General features: G+C 37.8%; 2 protein-coding genes across 3 annotated transcripts; one reads left to right on the forward strand and one right to left on the reverse strand.

Annotated features, from left to right (window-relative positions):
- Positions 1-198: 198 nt before the first annotated feature.
- Positions 199-4,493, reverse strand: bco2a (beta-carotene oxygenase 2a). Of its 2 annotated transcripts, XM_077740463.1 has the most exons (12): positions 4,385-4,493; positions 3,332-3,524; positions 3,030-3,241; positions 2,590-2,705; positions 2,388-2,490; positions 2,178-2,306; positions 1,958-2,118; positions 1,715-1,882; positions 1,459-1,596; positions 1,051-1,233; positions 789-899; positions 199-607 (listed from the first exon to the last, which is right to left on the reverse strand). In XM_077740463.1, exons 1-12 carry the CDS (start codon positions 4,404-4,406, stop codon positions 491-493), a joined length of 1,653 nt encoding a protein of 550 aa, XP_077596589.1. In that variant the 5' UTR covers positions 4,407-4,493; the 3' UTR covers positions 199-490. The 2 variants fall into 2 exon arrangements, with proteins under 2 accessions (XP_077596589.1, XP_077596588.1); XM_077740462.1 differs by having other exon boundaries at positions 1,715-2,118.
- Positions 4,494-6,319: 1,826 nt separating this feature from the next.
- On the forward strand, positions 6,320-12,430 carry snx19a (sorting nexin 19a). The gene is made up of 12 exons (XM_077741353.1): positions 6,320-6,436; positions 6,905-8,359; positions 8,446-8,584; positions 8,665-8,765; positions 8,844-8,963; positions 9,163-9,281; positions 9,342-9,432; positions 9,510-9,645; positions 9,930-10,053; positions 11,511-11,695; positions 11,794-11,881; positions 12,213-12,430. Exons 2-12 carry the CDS (start codon positions 6,929-6,931, stop codon positions 12,325-12,327), a joined length of 2,649 nt encoding a protein of 882 aa, XP_077597479.1. The 5' UTR covers positions 6,320-6,436; positions 6,905-6,928; the 3' UTR covers positions 12,328-12,430.
- The last annotated feature ends 6,327 nt before the right edge of the window (positions 12,431-18,757 follow it).

Here is an 18,757-nt window from a genome sequence, read left to right on the forward strand (position 1 = left end):
TTGTTTTATCCTCAGAATGGGAATGGGTCTTACCTGAATATATGACCTCCATGTCCACATTGAGTACTCTTCAGTCTTAGTTTTAATTTCAATATAAATAAAAATAATACAGTTCTAATATCATTTAATGTCGGGACTAACTGTTATAGTAATCTTGCCCTGAAAACCTTTATTTAATAAATAAAGACAATCATAGGGTTTGACATTATAGCAAAGTTTTATTTAAAAAAAAGAAAAATATACAATTGATTAGAAATAGACATTTGGCACTTACTGTGTGCGTAATAGCAGTTTTGGATATGATAAAAAATGTTACTCAAAAACATACCAACACTAAACAAATTGTATTCATTTGTATTCAGTCGGTAAAGGCGCAATATATCTTTGTGAAGCGTATACAAGAAACCATTCAAGTACAGTCATGTAATCGTACCTACGTAGTGTTTTGGTTATTTATCCTTATGCAGCAAAGATGTAGTAACAATTTAATTCAAGCAGATGCACTGAAGACACCATGGAAGCCGTAAGGCATATTGACCGGAACGTTGGCTCGTCCCAACTCTTCGAATGTTTTGGCATCCAAAACCAGGAGGAATGTGCCTTTATCCTATCATTGGAGGAAAAAGACAAATATTTATATTGGAGGACCGGCATGGATGTCCTTTGTTTTGTTTTATGCAACAATAGAGAATTAAACAAACATTTGGAAATGGTAAAAATTGATCCATTTTGCGTTAATGTTCCTTTCTGAAAAACAAGTTCGAACAAGCCATCTTTTAACATTTTACCTGCGAAGGGGAGAGAATAACAGAAAGGATGACGCCGTCGTCCTCTTCCATAGCATTTGGTGAAGGCACAAAAACAGGCTCGGATGGGTAGAGACCTTTCTGGTACCACACCTGTTTGTGGAAGAAAAAAACGGATGAACTGAAGTCAAACATTTCTGTTTATCAAAAGCATTTCAGTTTTTTTTTTTTTAAGAATTGTACTGATTTTTTGTGTGTATTTCAAGTCGATGACATGGTTGTAACGTGGCATTCGTGTACATACTTTAAGGGTTTTGTCATTGAGGTCCATCTTGAGAAGGGAGTCTCCAAACATGTGTCTGAAGCCACATCCGTAGAAATAACGATAAGGTTTTGTGTTGTTTCGCTCATAGTTGATGTGAGGGAACTCCAAACCGCCGTACTGGGCCAGGTCATCACCATGGAGATTTTCATGCTGGCAAAACATCTAATGACAAAAAGAGGATCAACTAGTTACTGTCACGTGTGGGCCGCACAGATACAATTGTACTTTAGCTGTGGTGTCAGTTGAGGGTTTTGAACTGAAAATGGAATTGTCAAAAAAGACACTTTTGGCTTCAATTTGTTTTCTCTTGACTGTGTTGGTTAGTTCAAGTTGTACTGCTTATTCTGGAGCGAGATTAAGCGTATTGTAATGGAAAAAACAACTAACCCTTATGTGGCTCTTTTTGACACACGTTGCTGTACTAGAAGGACGTGTGTTGAGATTTTGGTCAGTTGGTGTATCATCAGTCACATGAAGCGGGAGCACAAAGCGACGAGGAAAAACCCTGGCCATGTTGTTGTACACCTGTACAAAAATCAGAATGAATGTGGTTTAAATAATTGAATTGAAAACTTCATTGAATGTCAGTACCAACATTAAAACAAGAAACTATAAGCAAACGCTGCCATTCAGGCTTGCTGACCTCATCGAGAGCTTCTCCCGACTTGCGCAAATTTTGAAGGGAGTATATGTTAATGGCCGCTCCATTGTCTGAACAACACAAGTCTAATATCAAGAATCCATCCTCTTCAAAAGCATTGATCTGATGGAAGTTGGAGAAAGCTTTGGTGTAGTACTTCACTGGGCTGACCTTTGGGAGACATGTGCACATTATATGGGTCAAATTCAAATGAGTTAGGCCTTGAGATGCTTGGCGACTTCTCACTTTGCCTGTATGTTTGTCAATAAGGTGCAGAATGGTTTCCAGCTTGGGGTCCCAGTAAACGGCATCGCCAAATGATTTACCTCTTATCTTACATGTGACTATCTTCATCAGGTCAATCTTAATTGGCTGCTCAATGAACACCACATAGTTCTCTGACATGGCTGAGGAGAAGAAGTGAGGTCAAGTGATGGGTCCCTTTATTCGCCATGCCTTAACTTACCAAAGCTGTGGTAATAGGAGGGATGGGACTTGTTTGCAGGTGCAATGGAACAGAGAATTCTGGCACCCTGTAGGGTCTCCTCAGCAACTGACCTCTCAGGTGGGACACAAATGATGTTGTATGTGGTTCCTGAATAGGTACATTTGTCAGAACATGGAACATTTTAAGAAGGGAAACTTGGAACGTAAATTATGCAAGGGATTTATTTACCTTTGGCTCCATAGGAGTTTCCCATATTGAAGCAGGTACCATCAGGGTCATAATGAGGATGGGCGGTGGCTCCATTCACTGCAATAAATTTGCTCCAGTCGACCTATGTTGCATGACAGCTATTACTGTATGCACAGTTCTGATTTTAACTATTTGGTGATATTTTTAGAATCTGTTGTGTCCATCCAGTGTGTATTTGTACCTGTTCCATTGTTTCTAGGTTTTCTGGATTGACTTTATGCATCAAGTTGGTCTCTGTGCTGACATAGTAGTCTCCCTTGTATTTTACAAAGTTGACGTTGCAGTTGTCTGTGGGCTCTGTAACGGAAATATTCCAAGTGTGAGTTTGTTTCTTTAAGAGCATGTCTAGAGTGTGAGTTTTTGAAGGTCACATTACGCTGAAGTTCTTCTACAGCAGCTTTTTCTGTTTCATAGTAACCACATCACAGAATTGTTTTTTTAAACAACTATATCATTATAAATGATCTCATGTAATTGAAGAAATGAATTAAAAATTATTTTAACTGCCAAAGATATTAGCAATTCACAACAATGTTATACTTAAATGACATGATAACATGATGAGATTAAAACATTAGTGGTACGTGCTTGGAAAGCATACTTTTGACATGCAAGACTCACTTATCATCTCAAAGCGTGAGAAAAAACGCTGGAAGATGTTTTTACAAGGGTCAGGCATTGCGACGGTACCAAATTCTGAAACCATGATTCGGTCCCGCTCGCTGTTCCTCTTGTAGGTGTCACTGTGCAGGAAGCGGCTCGTGTACGTCACTTGACCTTTTTCCACCTTAAACTTGTGTAGTAAGGCCATTCCATCAAACCAATGGTTGTAGCTACCGAGGAGAAAAAAAACACAGTTCTAATCCAGTTCTCAACACAGCAGTTTTTTCTTTTTTTTTTTGTAGAAGACTGGTCAAACTCACTGATTGTCTCCAAACTCAAACTTCCCAGGGCCATTTCGGAGCAGACTGCCATTAATCCAATGGGGAATAGTCCCTTGTATTTCAGCAGGGACTGGATCAGGGATCTCCTCCATAGAGCAGGTGAGAGGAGCAACATTCTCCAACCCTTTTATTCCTGTTGTGCTACCTTCCTTCACCTCATTATTGCCAGCCACTGCACACAAACGTTACATCCAGACTATAATTGACTTGCAATTTTACGATTCATTGTTTCATTCATTTTTTGAGCTGCTTTATCCTCAGCAGGGGATCACGGGGATGCTACTGGTGCTCTCATCAGCATAATACATACTGTATAAAAGTAGTTTTATAATAAGCAATTAATTGCATTACTAAGGATGTGAAAACCTTGCACATATCGGATATTCTACGCTTGTGTGTTCCCTGGCTTTGCTCCAGAAAGACAACTCCCAAATCAGAGAGTTTTGTTTAAAGTAGACATCAAAATGTCAAGGTATTTAAAATATTGGGATCATTAAACTGAGCTAACCTTAACCTTGCATTTGTGTTATTCGCCTCATACATAAACAGTAAAACATTTATTTTGAATTTGGACAATCACCAGCAGCACAGTTTTATAATCAGAGGGCAGATGCTTTCAATTTACTTTCCTAAATGTTAGAAACTAAAGGATCACAAACAAGTGTACTTAAAATATTAATTTCCATATTTGCATTTGTTATTTAATAGTTACATTATTGAAAACACCTTAAGGAAACCATGCAGGTTATAAAACGTTTTTTTTCTTTTCATGGGGACAACAATGAGCAGAAATAGATACATGAAACCAGATGTGTTTTCTTCCTTGTCATTTTTCTTTTTTATAGCAAATAGAAATCAAGTTAATTTAACACATGATTAAGGTTTTCTTCTATGCCATACAAACGTAGCGACCAGTGATGAAACAGCAGCAGCATCCACGTCTCGCCTTTTATTTACCAAGAGAATAATATTAAATAAATATATGCCTGGATGCTATTATGGCCAACATTCATACTAAATAGAAAATCTTACCTGCATTATTGACCAGGGACATTTTTTTTCCCACAAGTATACTTGTTCTAGTCGGCCACGCACGAGTGTGTATTTTCTCTCCGTGCTGAGCACAACCCGCCGCGTTACATAACACTTTTACGTAACCCATAGAAGACTTCATATGGCAAACAAGCGCCTGGTGAAGCATCTCAAGTAGATTTTTGCATTCTTCTATCTTTAAATGGTGGGGGATTTTCTTAGTGTGTAGAAATAAAAACAATTATTTATTCTTTTTTTTTTTTTTTACAATTTTTAATGATTTTTTTTGTATCTTGAAATTGTTTTTTTGTATTTTTTCATCTTTATTTTTGCAAATCCCACAACAAGAGTAAACAAAGTGCAACATTTGTATTATATAGATTAAATGACACATTACATAAATAATGTTTTATTGATTTCCTGGATGAAGCTTGTTTGTTACAGGTGCTCATACAAAAAAATAATAATAATAACTAGGTTCAAATAATAATTCTAATCCATTCGGCATCAGAAGAATGTATATCATTAGCTACAATAGCAACAGAGATCTGGTGTGCAACATGATACTTGCTAAAACTGTAATCAGATTATGTATTTTAGAGAAAACATGTTGTAACATAATTATTCAAGCAAAGGCATGGAATAAAGCGTGGGAGGGATAGGGCATGTTGACAGGCACATTGGCTCTCCCCAACTCCTCAAACGTCTTGGCATTCAAAACCAGGAGGAAGGTGCCTTTATCCTAAAGTTGGAGAAACAAAAATGTATTTGTTAATTTAATTGTTCATTTTTGGACCAACTCAGATAGCTCCCATGGTGTATCTCATCTCATTTTCTCGACTGTTTTCTCCTCACTAGGGTCACGAGGGGTACCGGAGCCTATCCCAGTTGATTTTTGGCCAGAGATCATTGAGATCCACACACAGGTAAAGACATCTTAAGTGGGAAACAAGATACTACTGTAAACAACACTACTAGAGCTGCGATTTAGTTTGGGTTATGTTTGATGTGACAAAAAAAAACAGTTTTACTAGACAATGTCAACCAAAAGCTAAATGGAATTTTTCTTGCTTTGCAGCTATGAACTGCAGCACTTAAGGCTTTTGTTATCGATCAATTGCAGTAGTACCTCAACCAGTTGCTCATGGGCAAGGTCATGTTTGGATAAATATTGCTTAACTGCCTGTTTGGCAAATGACCCAAATAGCAATTTTCAGAAGACCTTGAGGTACATTATAAACACATTTGCCTCAATCCTGGTTGATAGTGAAAGTAGCAGGAATTTATTTGCCAAAAAGTAAACCATGAACTCTGCAATTAAATACAAAAAATCTTATATAAATTATTTGGTTGTCATCATTTGGTTTTTTACTTTTAAATATATTTTGTCATTGGAGTCACCAATGAATCACCTTAATGTTTTAGTTTAGATTAGATTAGATTAGAATTTTATTTCATCCCGTCTTCAGAAATTTCTAACTAAGTGTCATGCTCCATGTATTTTTTGGCTTGTCTTTCAGTTGGTACTGTGGATTTGTTCTTCATATTGTGCAAAAGCCACTTAAAAATAAGAAATAAGAATAAATCTTTTTGTGGCTTGCTTGCCCTCATGAATTACGGTTCACAATATTGCCACTAGATGTAACTGTAGTACCGTTATACAGGAGCAAGCCACAGATTTGAGAGTTGTTTGGATTATACTAACAATAAAATAACTATTCCTCTTGAGGAAATGAACCTATATCATAACAAACATATAAAAATAGTGAGCAAAAGGCATGTGCTTTCATTTGTATTACTTCTGACTAAAAAGATAACTACTTTGTAAACAATAGTGATTTTCATAATTCTAATTTGTCATGTCGTACTTTATAAATAAGGAATAAAAAAGAAATACAAGTACAATTGCAATGGAGCAGGTAAACTGGATACCTAAAAAAAAAAGATGGCTATACAAACAGGCTAATCCTGATTATCTTTGTTGGAGGATTAAAAGACTAATAGGATCACCGGAGTTGCAGACATGGACTAACAACCATCCTAACCATTCAGGTAACACTATATTTTCTATATTTCATTTAAAGGATTGATGATTTTCAATGGACTTCACTCAATTTTGTCAGATATATCTCCTTCCAAGATATCTAAATTCACATGGTGGTGAACATAATGCAAGAGAAAACATATTAAACCTGCACACTCATCTAGTCTCCTTGTTGCAGCAAAGCTCTCACGCTAAAACTATTTAAAGTGTACAAGAACTGTTAATATTTTGAATGCTGTGGGGTATTTGCAGAATGCTATTATATTTTTCTGTCGTTAATGACCTAATCTTGTAAGAATATGCACCATTATTAATCCAGTGTTCATGTCATTTTGCTGTATGATGATGTGAAGTTAAATAGTCATATTTAAGGCAGATAAAAGACCTGAAGGAAAAAATGACAGTTTTATGGCGTTGTTCATAAACTCTGCTGCTTTTTTTAAAAATATGGATAATTGAACCATTTGTCTTGGCAGGTTGCATCTCATCTGCTGGCTGCCATGCCTTTATTCAGGATTTCTAATAATTGGTCGCTGTCCGTGGTTCTGGGCCAACGAAGGCGACTTCTAGGCCTCGGCGCACTGCTGGCCTGGTTGGTCCTCTTCCATCTCCTCGTCAATGTTTGGCTCCTCTGCATCTTCACTAGTCTCCTGGTTGCGTTAGGAGGTTGGCTTGGATCGCGCGCCATTCTGGACGCCAACAGTCTTCTCCACTTGGAGCATTTCCTGCCGTTGGGCAGAACGACTCCGCCTCAGTGCTCGGCCGAGCACGAGTGGATGCTGAATCGCGAGATCCACAGCGCCGTCCACAAAGCGGTTCGTGATTTTGTTTCCTCCTGGTATAGAACTCTTCTGCCAGAAGTGGAGGGCGACTTTGAATGCGCAGTACGCAATTCCATGCTGGATTCAGTAATGGAGCTGAAGGAGCGTGCAAGGCGAGTGGACAGGAAAGCTCTGGTCCAGCGTCTTTTAGAGCTCTATGGCTGCCACCTGCAGAGCTACATGACAGCCCGACAAAAGCAGCTCGAAACCAGGGGTGAAAAAGTTAGCCTTTGGCAGCTTTACCAAGAAATAGACAGCCCCCATCATGCCGTGGGCGATTCAGCTGCCGAGCTCAGCTACGCCAGAGCTCTGGTTAACCTCGTCTTACACGTACTTGTTCCGTACCCTCAGATGGAAACCAGAACCGGAGGTTACATGGTCAGCGAGCTCCTCACCTGTAATGTGCTCCTACCACTGATAAGTAGGGTTTCTGATCCCGACTGGCTCAACCAAACCATTGTGGATGTCTTCACGAGGTCGCGAAAACCTCAAGACGGCAGCCTGTATGGCTGCGCGCTTCACCATTCATGGATGACATGCCTGTCGTCTTCGGAACAAGAGAGTATGGCTAGTGAAAGTAACTCTGAGTTGCTCAGCCCGATGAGTGAGGAAGACTCCTCTCAGTGCAGCATGGTGAGCCTGGACACTTGTTCTGGGAGGAATGACAACTGCAATGCCGGTCTACTCACATCCTGTAAGGTCAACTGCTGTTCCCTGACATCTGGCCATTGTTCTCACCTACCCGAGTCCAAGATACTCTCCCCAGACTCGGATGATGACGTGAGCAAACGCTTGTGCGAATGCGGCCCCGCAACCAATTTCTGCAACACCATGAATTTGAGGGACGACGAAGATGATTTTGGCTGCCTGGCACCACTAAAGAATCTAGGCCCCAAGGTTGTGTTACCTATGGAATCCCACTGGCCTGCAGGTATTGCTCAAGAGAAACCTCTAGTAGGGCCTTCCAGTAGACTTTGTTTGAATCCCTTAAACCTCAATACATCCAGCAAACTGTCAGTGGACATCCAGAATGTACAGATTGCTGGAGCAGTTACTGCAAAGGAGCAGCGTGGAACTGGTGCACATCCTTATACTCTCTACACAGTAACGGTAACGATAACTTCATAAGTTAGACTTTGTAAGCGAAGATTTGGATTTTGTTTCTTGAACAGAGCGCAATATTTTGACTGTTGTAGTTTGAGACGGCAACATGGCCCGAAAACGGTGACCTGTTGCAAACGGCGACCTGTCACACAGTCAACCGCAGATACAGCGAGTTTCTCAACCTGCAGACACGCTTAGAGGAAAACCCGGAAATGAAGAAGTTTGTCAAGAGTAGGAAATTATCTTTTCAGTGCTAACGTTTACATATTTTTTTGCCACATTTTGACCCCAACAATTGCTCTGTATCGCAGATGTAAAAGGTCCAAAGAAAATGTTCCCCGACCTTTCCTTCGGAAACACCGATGGGGAGAAGGTAGAAGCGCGTAAAGGCCAACTGGATACATTCCTTAAGGTCAATACTTTAGAGGACATACACACATCAGTCTATTATTCAATGTGCCATTTGAACTTGATGCCTTTTGTTTACCAGCAACTGAACAGCATTCCCGAAACAGCGAGAAGTGAAGACATGCAAGAGTTCCTTTCTCTAAACTCAGGGGTTTGCACTTATTTTGGGAAAAAGCCTTTTGTCAAGTCAAGAATTGATAAGGTGACAAGGAATGCGTGATGATTTGTAGACCAGATTTACATGGATTTGTGTTGAAGAGAAAACATCTGCTTTGTTAAGATCTTCATACTTCAATGGTATTCATGGGTATAGACCATAAGCTGTTTTTTTTTGTACTGCTAGATATATTTTATTTCTAAAATGGGATTGGGCATTTTGCCCATCATGACTGTTGTTACAGATGATGGAAAATGCATTAGACACATTGAAAACAGCCTTTCCTCAACCTGAGTCTATGAGTCCAACAGAGGACTTTGAAGGAGACTCTGACGGGAGAACACTGGAAAACAGAAAATATAGGTGAGACTTAAAATAATACCTTATACTTATTACTCACACTTTTTGTATTCTCTGTATCAGGAGGCTCATGTTCCCAAGCAAAGTGTCTCCATCTCTCAATATACCTGATTTACATCCTAAAGTGACTTACTGCTTTAGTGAAGGCAGCCCTGTAAGTTATCCTTTATGACAATACTACATATGGATTGAAAACAATTTTCACCAAATTCCTGCAATTTTTTTCCCCAGGTCCTCAACGGCATGTCCTTATCCAGATTAGAGAACTTTGTCCAAGAGCAGGAAAGGCTTTTATGCAAAGAGCAGGCTAAGCAAAGTGAGCCCTCGGACTTAAACAAATCAACTTGTAGGAAAAGTCACAGCCCAGGTATGGATTTCACCCTACTCATCGCAAATATGATAATGCACTATAGAAATGCACTGCCTCACCCAGAAAGATGTGAAATATCCAGATGAATTTCATTGTATTTTAATACATGGCCATGTACAACACTTGTCTTGTGTAGTCCAGTCATGATTTCATTTGAGAGCAGCAGCCCAAATGCACATTTTGCAGTTACACTCATTGAAAAAAAAAACATACTATACTTAAGTGTCACGTTGTCTTGTCCTGTGTTTATTTTTAATTCTAGCAAATCTATATTTTCTCAGACACAGCTGTGGCGGATGTTGCGCTGAACATTCTGTGCTTGTTGATGAAGGACCAGTGGCGTTGGCTGTGTACTGAGAACATCCAGAAGGCCATCAGGCTTATCTTTGGCACTTTTATTGAGAGGTGGGATAATGAATCTTTCTAAACACTTTTTTTCCCTTTTTTTCTGACATTAGTGCCAGTTTCATTTTATTATTTTACATTATCTTTCTAATATGACCCCAGAATGAACACCGTTGTAGAAAATACAGTACAGTAATACCTTAATGTGTTTCGTATGTCAATATACTCGTATCTCAAATCAATTTTTCCCCATTAGAAATGAACTGAATACAAACTAATTCGTTCACACCCTCTGAAAAAATACCCAGAACAGCATTACAATGGAAACACATATTCTTATCGTATTTAATTTACCATCTATTCACAAAGTAACAAATACGTTATGATGTTCCATACTAAAATGTGACATTATTCAGTACAATGTGGACTGCACAGAGCAGAGAAAAGAGAGTAGAGAGAGAGAGAAAGAGACATTTGACAAACCTGCAACGCGCCCCCAACATTACATAAACATATATTTAACTTAAATGAATGTTTCTGGTGGTGTTGAAAGCTCCCTTTTCTCAGATGATTGCTTTGCTTTTAAATCCGTGTAAATTCTGCATGCTTTTTCGCAAAATTATCAACTCGGTCTCTTTTTGTCTTTTATTCATATTAAAAAAGGCTCTCCATCTCGTTGTGAATATCACTGCACAGCTTGGAAAATATGGTTAGTCATTTGGAAGTCTTGATACCCTTTATATAGCATCCTCCTGCTTATGGGTGGTACATAAGGCCATACTTTACTGTCATGTTTTTCAATTATTTAGTGCTTTATATCAATTCATATCATGCAATTTTTCTTCTCATTATCTTTCATTGCAGCAGCTTGCTTTGGACCTATTGTTTTCCCCCTTAATTCTACACTGTTTAACACAAAATAATTCAAATTTCTCCTCACATGTTAAGGCATTTGTATTTCAAAGTATTACTGTGTACTGCAAAAATCTGGAAATCTTTTGTATTTTCTTCAGTGAGAAGACTTAAATGAGATATCCCTGAATTCTGCATGGTTTATGATCACATTTCCCCTTCCGAAGAGTTGTTTTTGTCCTAAATGTGATGTTGATGCCAAATCTAGAATTCAGATTTCAAGCAAAGGGTGTCTATGATTAACGTTAGGATTGTTTGACCATCATGTCTGTGGGAACTGCCCTTGTTTAGGCTCCAGTGTTCTGCTGTCGTTAAGATCACTAACTTGTCTCGTGTTCACTCAACATGGCCCTTAAGTAATTCAAGCTGCGGGTTTGTTTAAACCTTCATGCACGTATTTGTTGCATCATTTTGCAGGCATGGATTAAAGACAGTACACCTTGGTGTTAAAGTATTTTTTATTGCACAATTTGAATAGTTATGGATGCATATGATTATTGTTAATCAATTTTGGAAATTCACTTTGACATGATTCATTCATTTAGTGGATTAAAACAACAGTGACAGTAGGGGGGTCCAATTTTGACTGACATATCTCACTCCAGGTGGATTGACGTTGGGGTGACCCATCTTACGAGCGCTCCCTGTTGGGTGATTTACCTCCAGGTGCTGCAGGAGGCAGTGTGGCCCGGAGGCACTCTGCCAGCACATCCACAACCAGAACGCAGTCCCGCAGAGAGAGAAGAAACCAAGGAAAGATGCCTGGAATGTCTCATGCAGCTCCTTCCTGGTTTGCTTTAAAATGCCAATAACAACAGCTCACCCAATGCTTGACACACTTTTTTTTTTTAACTACAGTCTGCTTTTTGTTGATGTTTGTGAATACAGAGCTGATTGCTGACATGTTAGGCAGCGATAAGTACAGACTAAGCTTGGAGACAATGCTGGAGTCTTTGCAGGACCACCAAATTAACAAGTGAGCCATTAAACATTTGATCACATTTTCATTCGGTCTTGTTATGGTATTTTTAAAAAAATCTTTTACACGGAAGCAAAATGCTACAAAGGAATTCATGCAATTTGAACTTATCTTCTCCAGACACCAACAAAACATTAACCGACATTTAAGTATAGAAAGCAATTGAAATAGACATAAAGGACAAATGTAATGAGTAGATGAACATTAAGCATTATTACTTCTCTGGAATTATTGTAACTTGCACTGATATTCAATCATAAACAATATAACAACTAGAATATTGAGGTCTTCCTCATCTTTTTGTGTTTTATTTTATGACTGTGTGCAGGCATCTCATTTACTGCCTTTGTGACCTGCTGATGGATTTTCTCATACCAGAGTCAAGCGACGAGTCCTTCCAAAAGTTTCTCCTGCATAAACTTTGCAAAAATACTCCCACATAATGGCTGCAGCTGTTTCACAGCTGGATGTCCATGCAGACATGATAAATACGTACCTGGAGCCTGGGATCTAAACCCATTTTGTAGCTTCAATTGGTTCTTGTGCAGTGTCTAAGTTTTAGGACTCCACTTTGGTTCTGATATATTGTGGATTAAAATCAATAATCCATCTATTTTTCAGATTACTGTGCCAATTTGAGCTATTCTTTTTTAATTTCTCTTAAATTAAACTTTACAAAATAAGAAAAATTAAGAACAGAAACCCCTGCATGTACAAAGTGTTTCCATACAGAGACGTCAATTACTTTTTCAACAATTTTATAGCAAAAGAACACTAAATCAACCCTGGTCTGCATATTTTGTGTATCTAATTTCTACTGTGATTTGGTTATTAAAGACATGAGATCCCGTTTTTTTTATCAAAGCATTTCAGATGTTTACCCCTCCCACTTTTAAAGATTACACTGGATTTAAATTAGGATATTTAGCTGCTTATAAAATATATCATTCAGCCTCTTGTTCTGTATCTTAAACTTTATAGCCTTTGTGATTATGACAAATAGTAGTAATGGGAGTGGTAGTATAGTCATCATTTACCATTGACGTCACAAATATTCCTCTGGGCGCATATTAAAAAAAGAAGAAGAAAAAACCTCATAGAACTCTAACCACAGATTTCTGGCTTCCAAGGAAGTATTTACCACTGATGTTCCGATGTTCCCGTACTGTATTTTAAGAATGAGCATGATCATAATCACCTACCAGGAAAAAAAAAAGTACATTATGAAGAAAAAGTATCTTTGAGTCCTGCTGCCGAACTTGGTCCAAATCCTTTGCTTCTTTCCCTGCAAAAGGGTTGTTGCATCAAGTCTTGGCTTCACGTGGAGGGATTTTCTCAAACACATTCTGTGTTTTCAGCAGAATTTAGCTCAAGAAAAACAATAGATGAAAAACATCAAGCCACGGCCTTGTGATAAGAAACACATTGTACTCTGATGAGGTTATGGTTTTATTGGTTAGCATCAACATTATGAGCTGTGCGTTAAAATCTCACCTCGTAAATTATTGAAATGCTTTTGTATTAAAATAGTTGAACATTCTATCCATTTAGTCCGAGAATGAAATCATTCATTGAATCTTAATACTACAAGATTAGAGCCATAATATTATGGGGATTAACATTGTAATATTATGAAAATTAAGGCATACATTAGATTAGATAATTTTATTCATCCTGTATTTGGGAAATGTTATTGTCACATTAGCAAGAGTGTGAGAATACAGACACAGGAAAATATATTCTAGACATAAATAAATGTGTTTTCACCTGGGAGTTCAATTCAGCCAAGAGCAGGTTATATGTTTATTCTTCTTCTCTTCAAAGTATTACAATTTGTAATTTACCGTATTTTCTCGCATATAAGTCGTACTTTTCCCTAAAAAAATTGATGACTGAATCCATGGTACGGCTTATATGTGAACGAATTAGATCTGAGGAACTAAAACTGTTCTTTCACATTTACACAAGTATATTTTCTGGAATGTAGTGTATATGTTTGTTCACCTTTAGTAACAAAAGCCAGAAGCAGACTGAAAGCATGAATTCACATGGTGGGAGTCAAGAACCCCCCCAATGTGGCTTGTGGGCAAATCTTTGGCATCTCCACTGAAATCAAGTGTTTCTCAAGAGAAAAAAAGCACCACGTGATTGTTAGTGATGTCTTTGATCAGCCCATTTGCTGTCAGTAGATGACAGACATCTTAAACAGGCCCACAACTTCACACAGCCTAGATGAGAAACTTGGAGCAGACGAGAGTGAATGAAAAGTTCAGAAATGTTCGGCTACATCGTATAGTTAGCATGCACAATGGAAGCATCCGTCAGAGGGGTACAGTTAAGCCTAATGTTATTAAATCTCCATGTTGACAGGCACATGTGGCGCTTATGAAAAAAAAAGGTTTGACTCATGCACTCAACTTGTCAACTAGTGCTTTTTTTCCCCTTCTTGGACATTGGAGTCCCATGTTCCAAAATGATGTTGTTTTGTCTGGTTTGGAAAAATACATGGAACATATTATTTAACCTTTTGTCCGAATTTTGGTTTTAGGATTAATAGGACAACAACTAGTGCTGAACTTAATTTGGGGATGAACATAGGTAAATAAATTAAAAAAAAATCCAAAAGCGCAGGTGAGAAAAGAACTTTTACCTTTTTGTTTTTTTACCATCAAAAGATTATTTCAATTTCTGTGATTTTTAAATATTCATTGAGTAAAACGCCATCCATTTATTGTTGTTTACAAATCTCATGGTCACCCTCTTTGCACTCTTCAGATTAATCTTTTATTTGTCATGGCTAAAAATGTCAATACTTGGGAATAATAGAGAATTCTGTTTCTGGTCCAGATCTGACGCTGAGGAATCAACAGTAATCCTCTGATGAGTGAATGTTTGCTGGTTATTCTATGAGAAACGCAGCAGTCCCCTTTCACATAGTGGGCCTCCTCACTGTGATATCGCATCCAGGCGGGAATTTTCCACGGCTGCGTATGAGGTGAGGAAGGTGGTGTGTTTGCTCGGGATGACTCGGCGGTGAACTTCAGAGGTTCAGATGCGGACAATATTGGTTCAACTCTATTTTTTTTGTCATTCACAACTTCTGGCCTTGGTTTGAAGTATAAATTTGAGTGGTCACAAACATTTTATTGTGGGGAGGAGAACTTTAAAAGAACACAAGCAATTTAAACGTTAACCATATTTTTTCTTGTATATCTCTAGTCTTCTAAGAAATCTGACCTGGAAAAAAAGAATCTTCATTTTAAACAAACAGTTTTGTAGACATTTTAGTGAGAAACGGAATTGATGCAAAGCCCCCGATTGGCCTTGATAAAACATTGTTTGTAATAACGCATCATGATTCATTTGAAGTCATTCTTTTGGTCGAGGTTTACTTTTACAATGGTGGCTTTGTTAGTGTTTTTTTTGTGGATCTCAACCATGATGTATAAGCAGTTACATCAGCTGCAGATGCATATAAACTTGCCTTCCCAAAGTAATTCATTGCAATTAGATAAATAGCCTTAATGGTACTCAAATTGCCCATTAGGGAAATGCAATTCTAACTTTTATACAAAGACAGTAAAAATCCATTTAGATTGGAGCTGTGATAGATTTATATTTTATCACGGAAGTTTTCAATGCCAATCCAAACAGCGACATTATATCATCTTACCAAAGGAGCTTCATGCTTTTTTTTTTTTTACTTACACTCACTCCATAAAGGCAATAGAGTCAAGAATATTGGTGCACTGTTAGGTGATACTGATGTGTAGCTAGGCAGATTGCAGCTGCCAGGTTAGAAAAGTGAGGAGGAGATGAATCATCCAACAAAGATGTCTTGTGTGTCCAAAATGTTCTGTCCCCACAGAACATTTGGTATTGCTTTCCAAGAGTGAAACTTAAACGGCAAACAGCCAGTTGGGGTTTATCAGTGATGCTGGAACGCTTGCTGGAACTCAATTTGTGTGTGTGTGTGTGTGTGTTTTCTGGTTTTAATGACCCTTTTTACTGGCAAGCTTTGGAAATGTACCGCTGTGATGTGACTCCATTACAGCTGGGCTTCTCGTCGTTCTCCAAGAACACCGAGATCGAGGCTTTGGGTCCTGAAAAAAGATGGCTGAGCCACATTACAGGACACAATAGATTAAAAGCAACAGTCCTTAATAATACCAATGGAAAACAGTGGAGAATCTGTAGCAGAAAAGAAGACTCATAAGAATCAAGCCTGAGTTATTTATGGAAAAATAAGCAGTGAAAATCAATGAAAAAGTATGCACTCATGATTTCTAACATACGCGTTGACTTACATATCTTTCTTTGGGGTCATTAATCTCCATTAATGTTAGAAATGACCGCAGAATTCTCCAAAAGATGCAACAAACTTACAAGCAGTTTCAGCCATTGCTGGCGGAACTACCACGTGCGATATTATTTCTCAAGATTATTCCCACAAAGTAACACATTTGTACTCCCTATTAAAACCATGAATACAGAGGGGAAAATTATGAATCGGGGGGCAGCTTATATGCAAGAATATAGTTTAGATTTTGCTCAGCCACAACCTACAGGATCCCATAACTTCAAAAACAAGGCTCATCTGTACTTAAAACACAGCTGTACCCTGCAAACATGATAATTATGTAATGCAGTACCTGCAATGTAGTAGATCATGCGATTATTACTGCCCTTTGCAAGTTTGCTGACAGGCCTATGGTGCCATTAAAGTTCTTTTGATTCAACCAGTCAGTGATGTGTTTATATACTGCTGAGTTTTATGATGATCCTCCCTCAGTCTTTACTTATTTCCCCCCAACAGAAGATAAATCTTGATAGGCTTCAAGTTGTAATAGTGTCAGTTAAATTAATGAAAATATTAAGCCGGTGGCATGCTCCCAGCGTAAATCGGACGCATGATAGGGCGCGTACATTGTCAGAAGTTTATGTTCATTTATTCCTCAGTTTGATTGGACGTGTGTCTGAACCAGTGAATTACATGCAGTGTCTGTATAAAAAGTAGATGGACCTTTTGCCAATGACGTGAAATGAAAAGCAAATTGTACAAAGTCATGACACTGTTAGAAAAAGCAACAGTGGAAATATCCAACAACTGCCTGGAGAACGTCTGTCTGGTGCATTCATAACCAGGTGCTTTCAATCTGCTTCCCCACAAGATAAAATGTCCTTACATGGAGCTAATAACTCTGTTAAGTCCAAAGATTACTATTGTGTCATTTATTTCTTCAAAAAATAGCAAAATAAACTCAACCGGGTTCTGAGTTCATGGAAACAAGCTTTCTCATTTAATGAGTATACATCATTCCAGATTTTAGACACTAGTTGGGAGCGTTATACTTTGAGAAGCTGAACATAAATGGAAATAAATAAACCCTCCCCATTCCACGTTGGAGGCTTTACAAGGGTGGCATCTGATGTGAGGTTTACCTTTGTATTAAACAAATCTATTTCAAGTCCAAAAAATGTTACATTAACAACGTTATGGCTTCTTGGTCAGTTTAACTTGTGCCAGATGATATGTAACAGTGATTTGAATTGAGCCAGATGTAAAAATATATGTCTATATGGTACGTACTTTCAAACAAAAGAGGATTTCCATTGTATTATCTAATCTTTTTTTAGCCTCAGTTCAACAAAAGATAAATCATTGTTAGGAAATTGATGCCAAACATAGCTCATAACATTGCATATTTGAGAATGGTTTCTAACCAGTGCCTCAACACTGTCGTATTCTGGCCTGTGTTGTCTTGCCAATTTCTCGACTAACTTCAACAAGAGATTGACATGGCAGTCTCTCACCAGGAAATGATATGCATAACCGCGGCAGTGTTTAGTGGAAAAACTTGCATCTAAATCTTTCACTAATTGCTGCTTATTGTTTGTAAAATAGACGGATCGACATATTTATTTTCAGAACCAATATGAAGGTAAACCATTAGTATCCACTGACACAACACGTGCTTTTGATTTCTTCATATTTTGCTTGTATTTGCAACTAAAATCCACTTAGACGAGTCAGGTTGACCTCCCCTAAAAACTCATCCAGAACAAAACAGAAACACGTGAGAGATCAAGAAGAACATTGAAGAAACCCTTTCCAAGTTTCCAAAAGATATCCATCCAAAAGAAATATACAAAAGACAATAAGGGGATGACATTTTATTATTATTTATTTGCCATTATTCTTTTTGTTGTCATTGGAAAAAATGGATGAATGGAGCAGGGTATTTAGAAACTAAATTTGATGCTTTGATCCTTTCTTTTATCACAAGCAACACCCAATTGTTTTATTTACTTTGTTTAACAACACTTTTTTATATAAACATATTTTTTTATAAATTATAAGCTCTGTTTGCAAAAGCACCAAAGTTTATGACCTTTAGTTTGCCAGTTGCAGTATATTTACTCACCATTAATTTTAATGAATCTATCAAACTGATTTTGGAGATTGATTTATGGTTTATAACAACCAAAATATGAATTAAATATGTGCCGCAGTAATCACAATTTCTATCTACACATACGGACTGATTTCATAATTATAATATGAATGGTCTCACTGTTTAGTGGAAAAATTGACTTTCAAAAATTCCTTTTAAAAAAAATAACTGAGTAAAATAATAATAATAATAATTACAAAATGACATTAGCAATGTCCATTATCTGACATTCCTTCTTGTTTGGTCCAAACATGAATCTGCATTACTGACACAATTTCCTCCCACGCCATCTTAAGTAAACCAACCACTTTAACTATAGACTGATTGCAGCTGCTTGTGCAGGACGTTGTTTACATATGTCATCTAGTAGGATTATTTAGAAGGTAAATATCTGCCCATCTGCAAGTACAGTTCTGTT

The sequence above is a fragment of the Stigmatopora nigra genome, chromosome 19, assembly GCF_051989575.1.
Source record: "Stigmatopora nigra isolate UIUO_SnigA chromosome 19, RoL_Snig_1.1, whole genome shotgun sequence".
Classification (NCBI taxonomy): Eukaryota; Metazoa; Chordata; class Actinopteri; order Syngnathiformes; family Syngnathidae; genus Stigmatopora; species Stigmatopora nigra.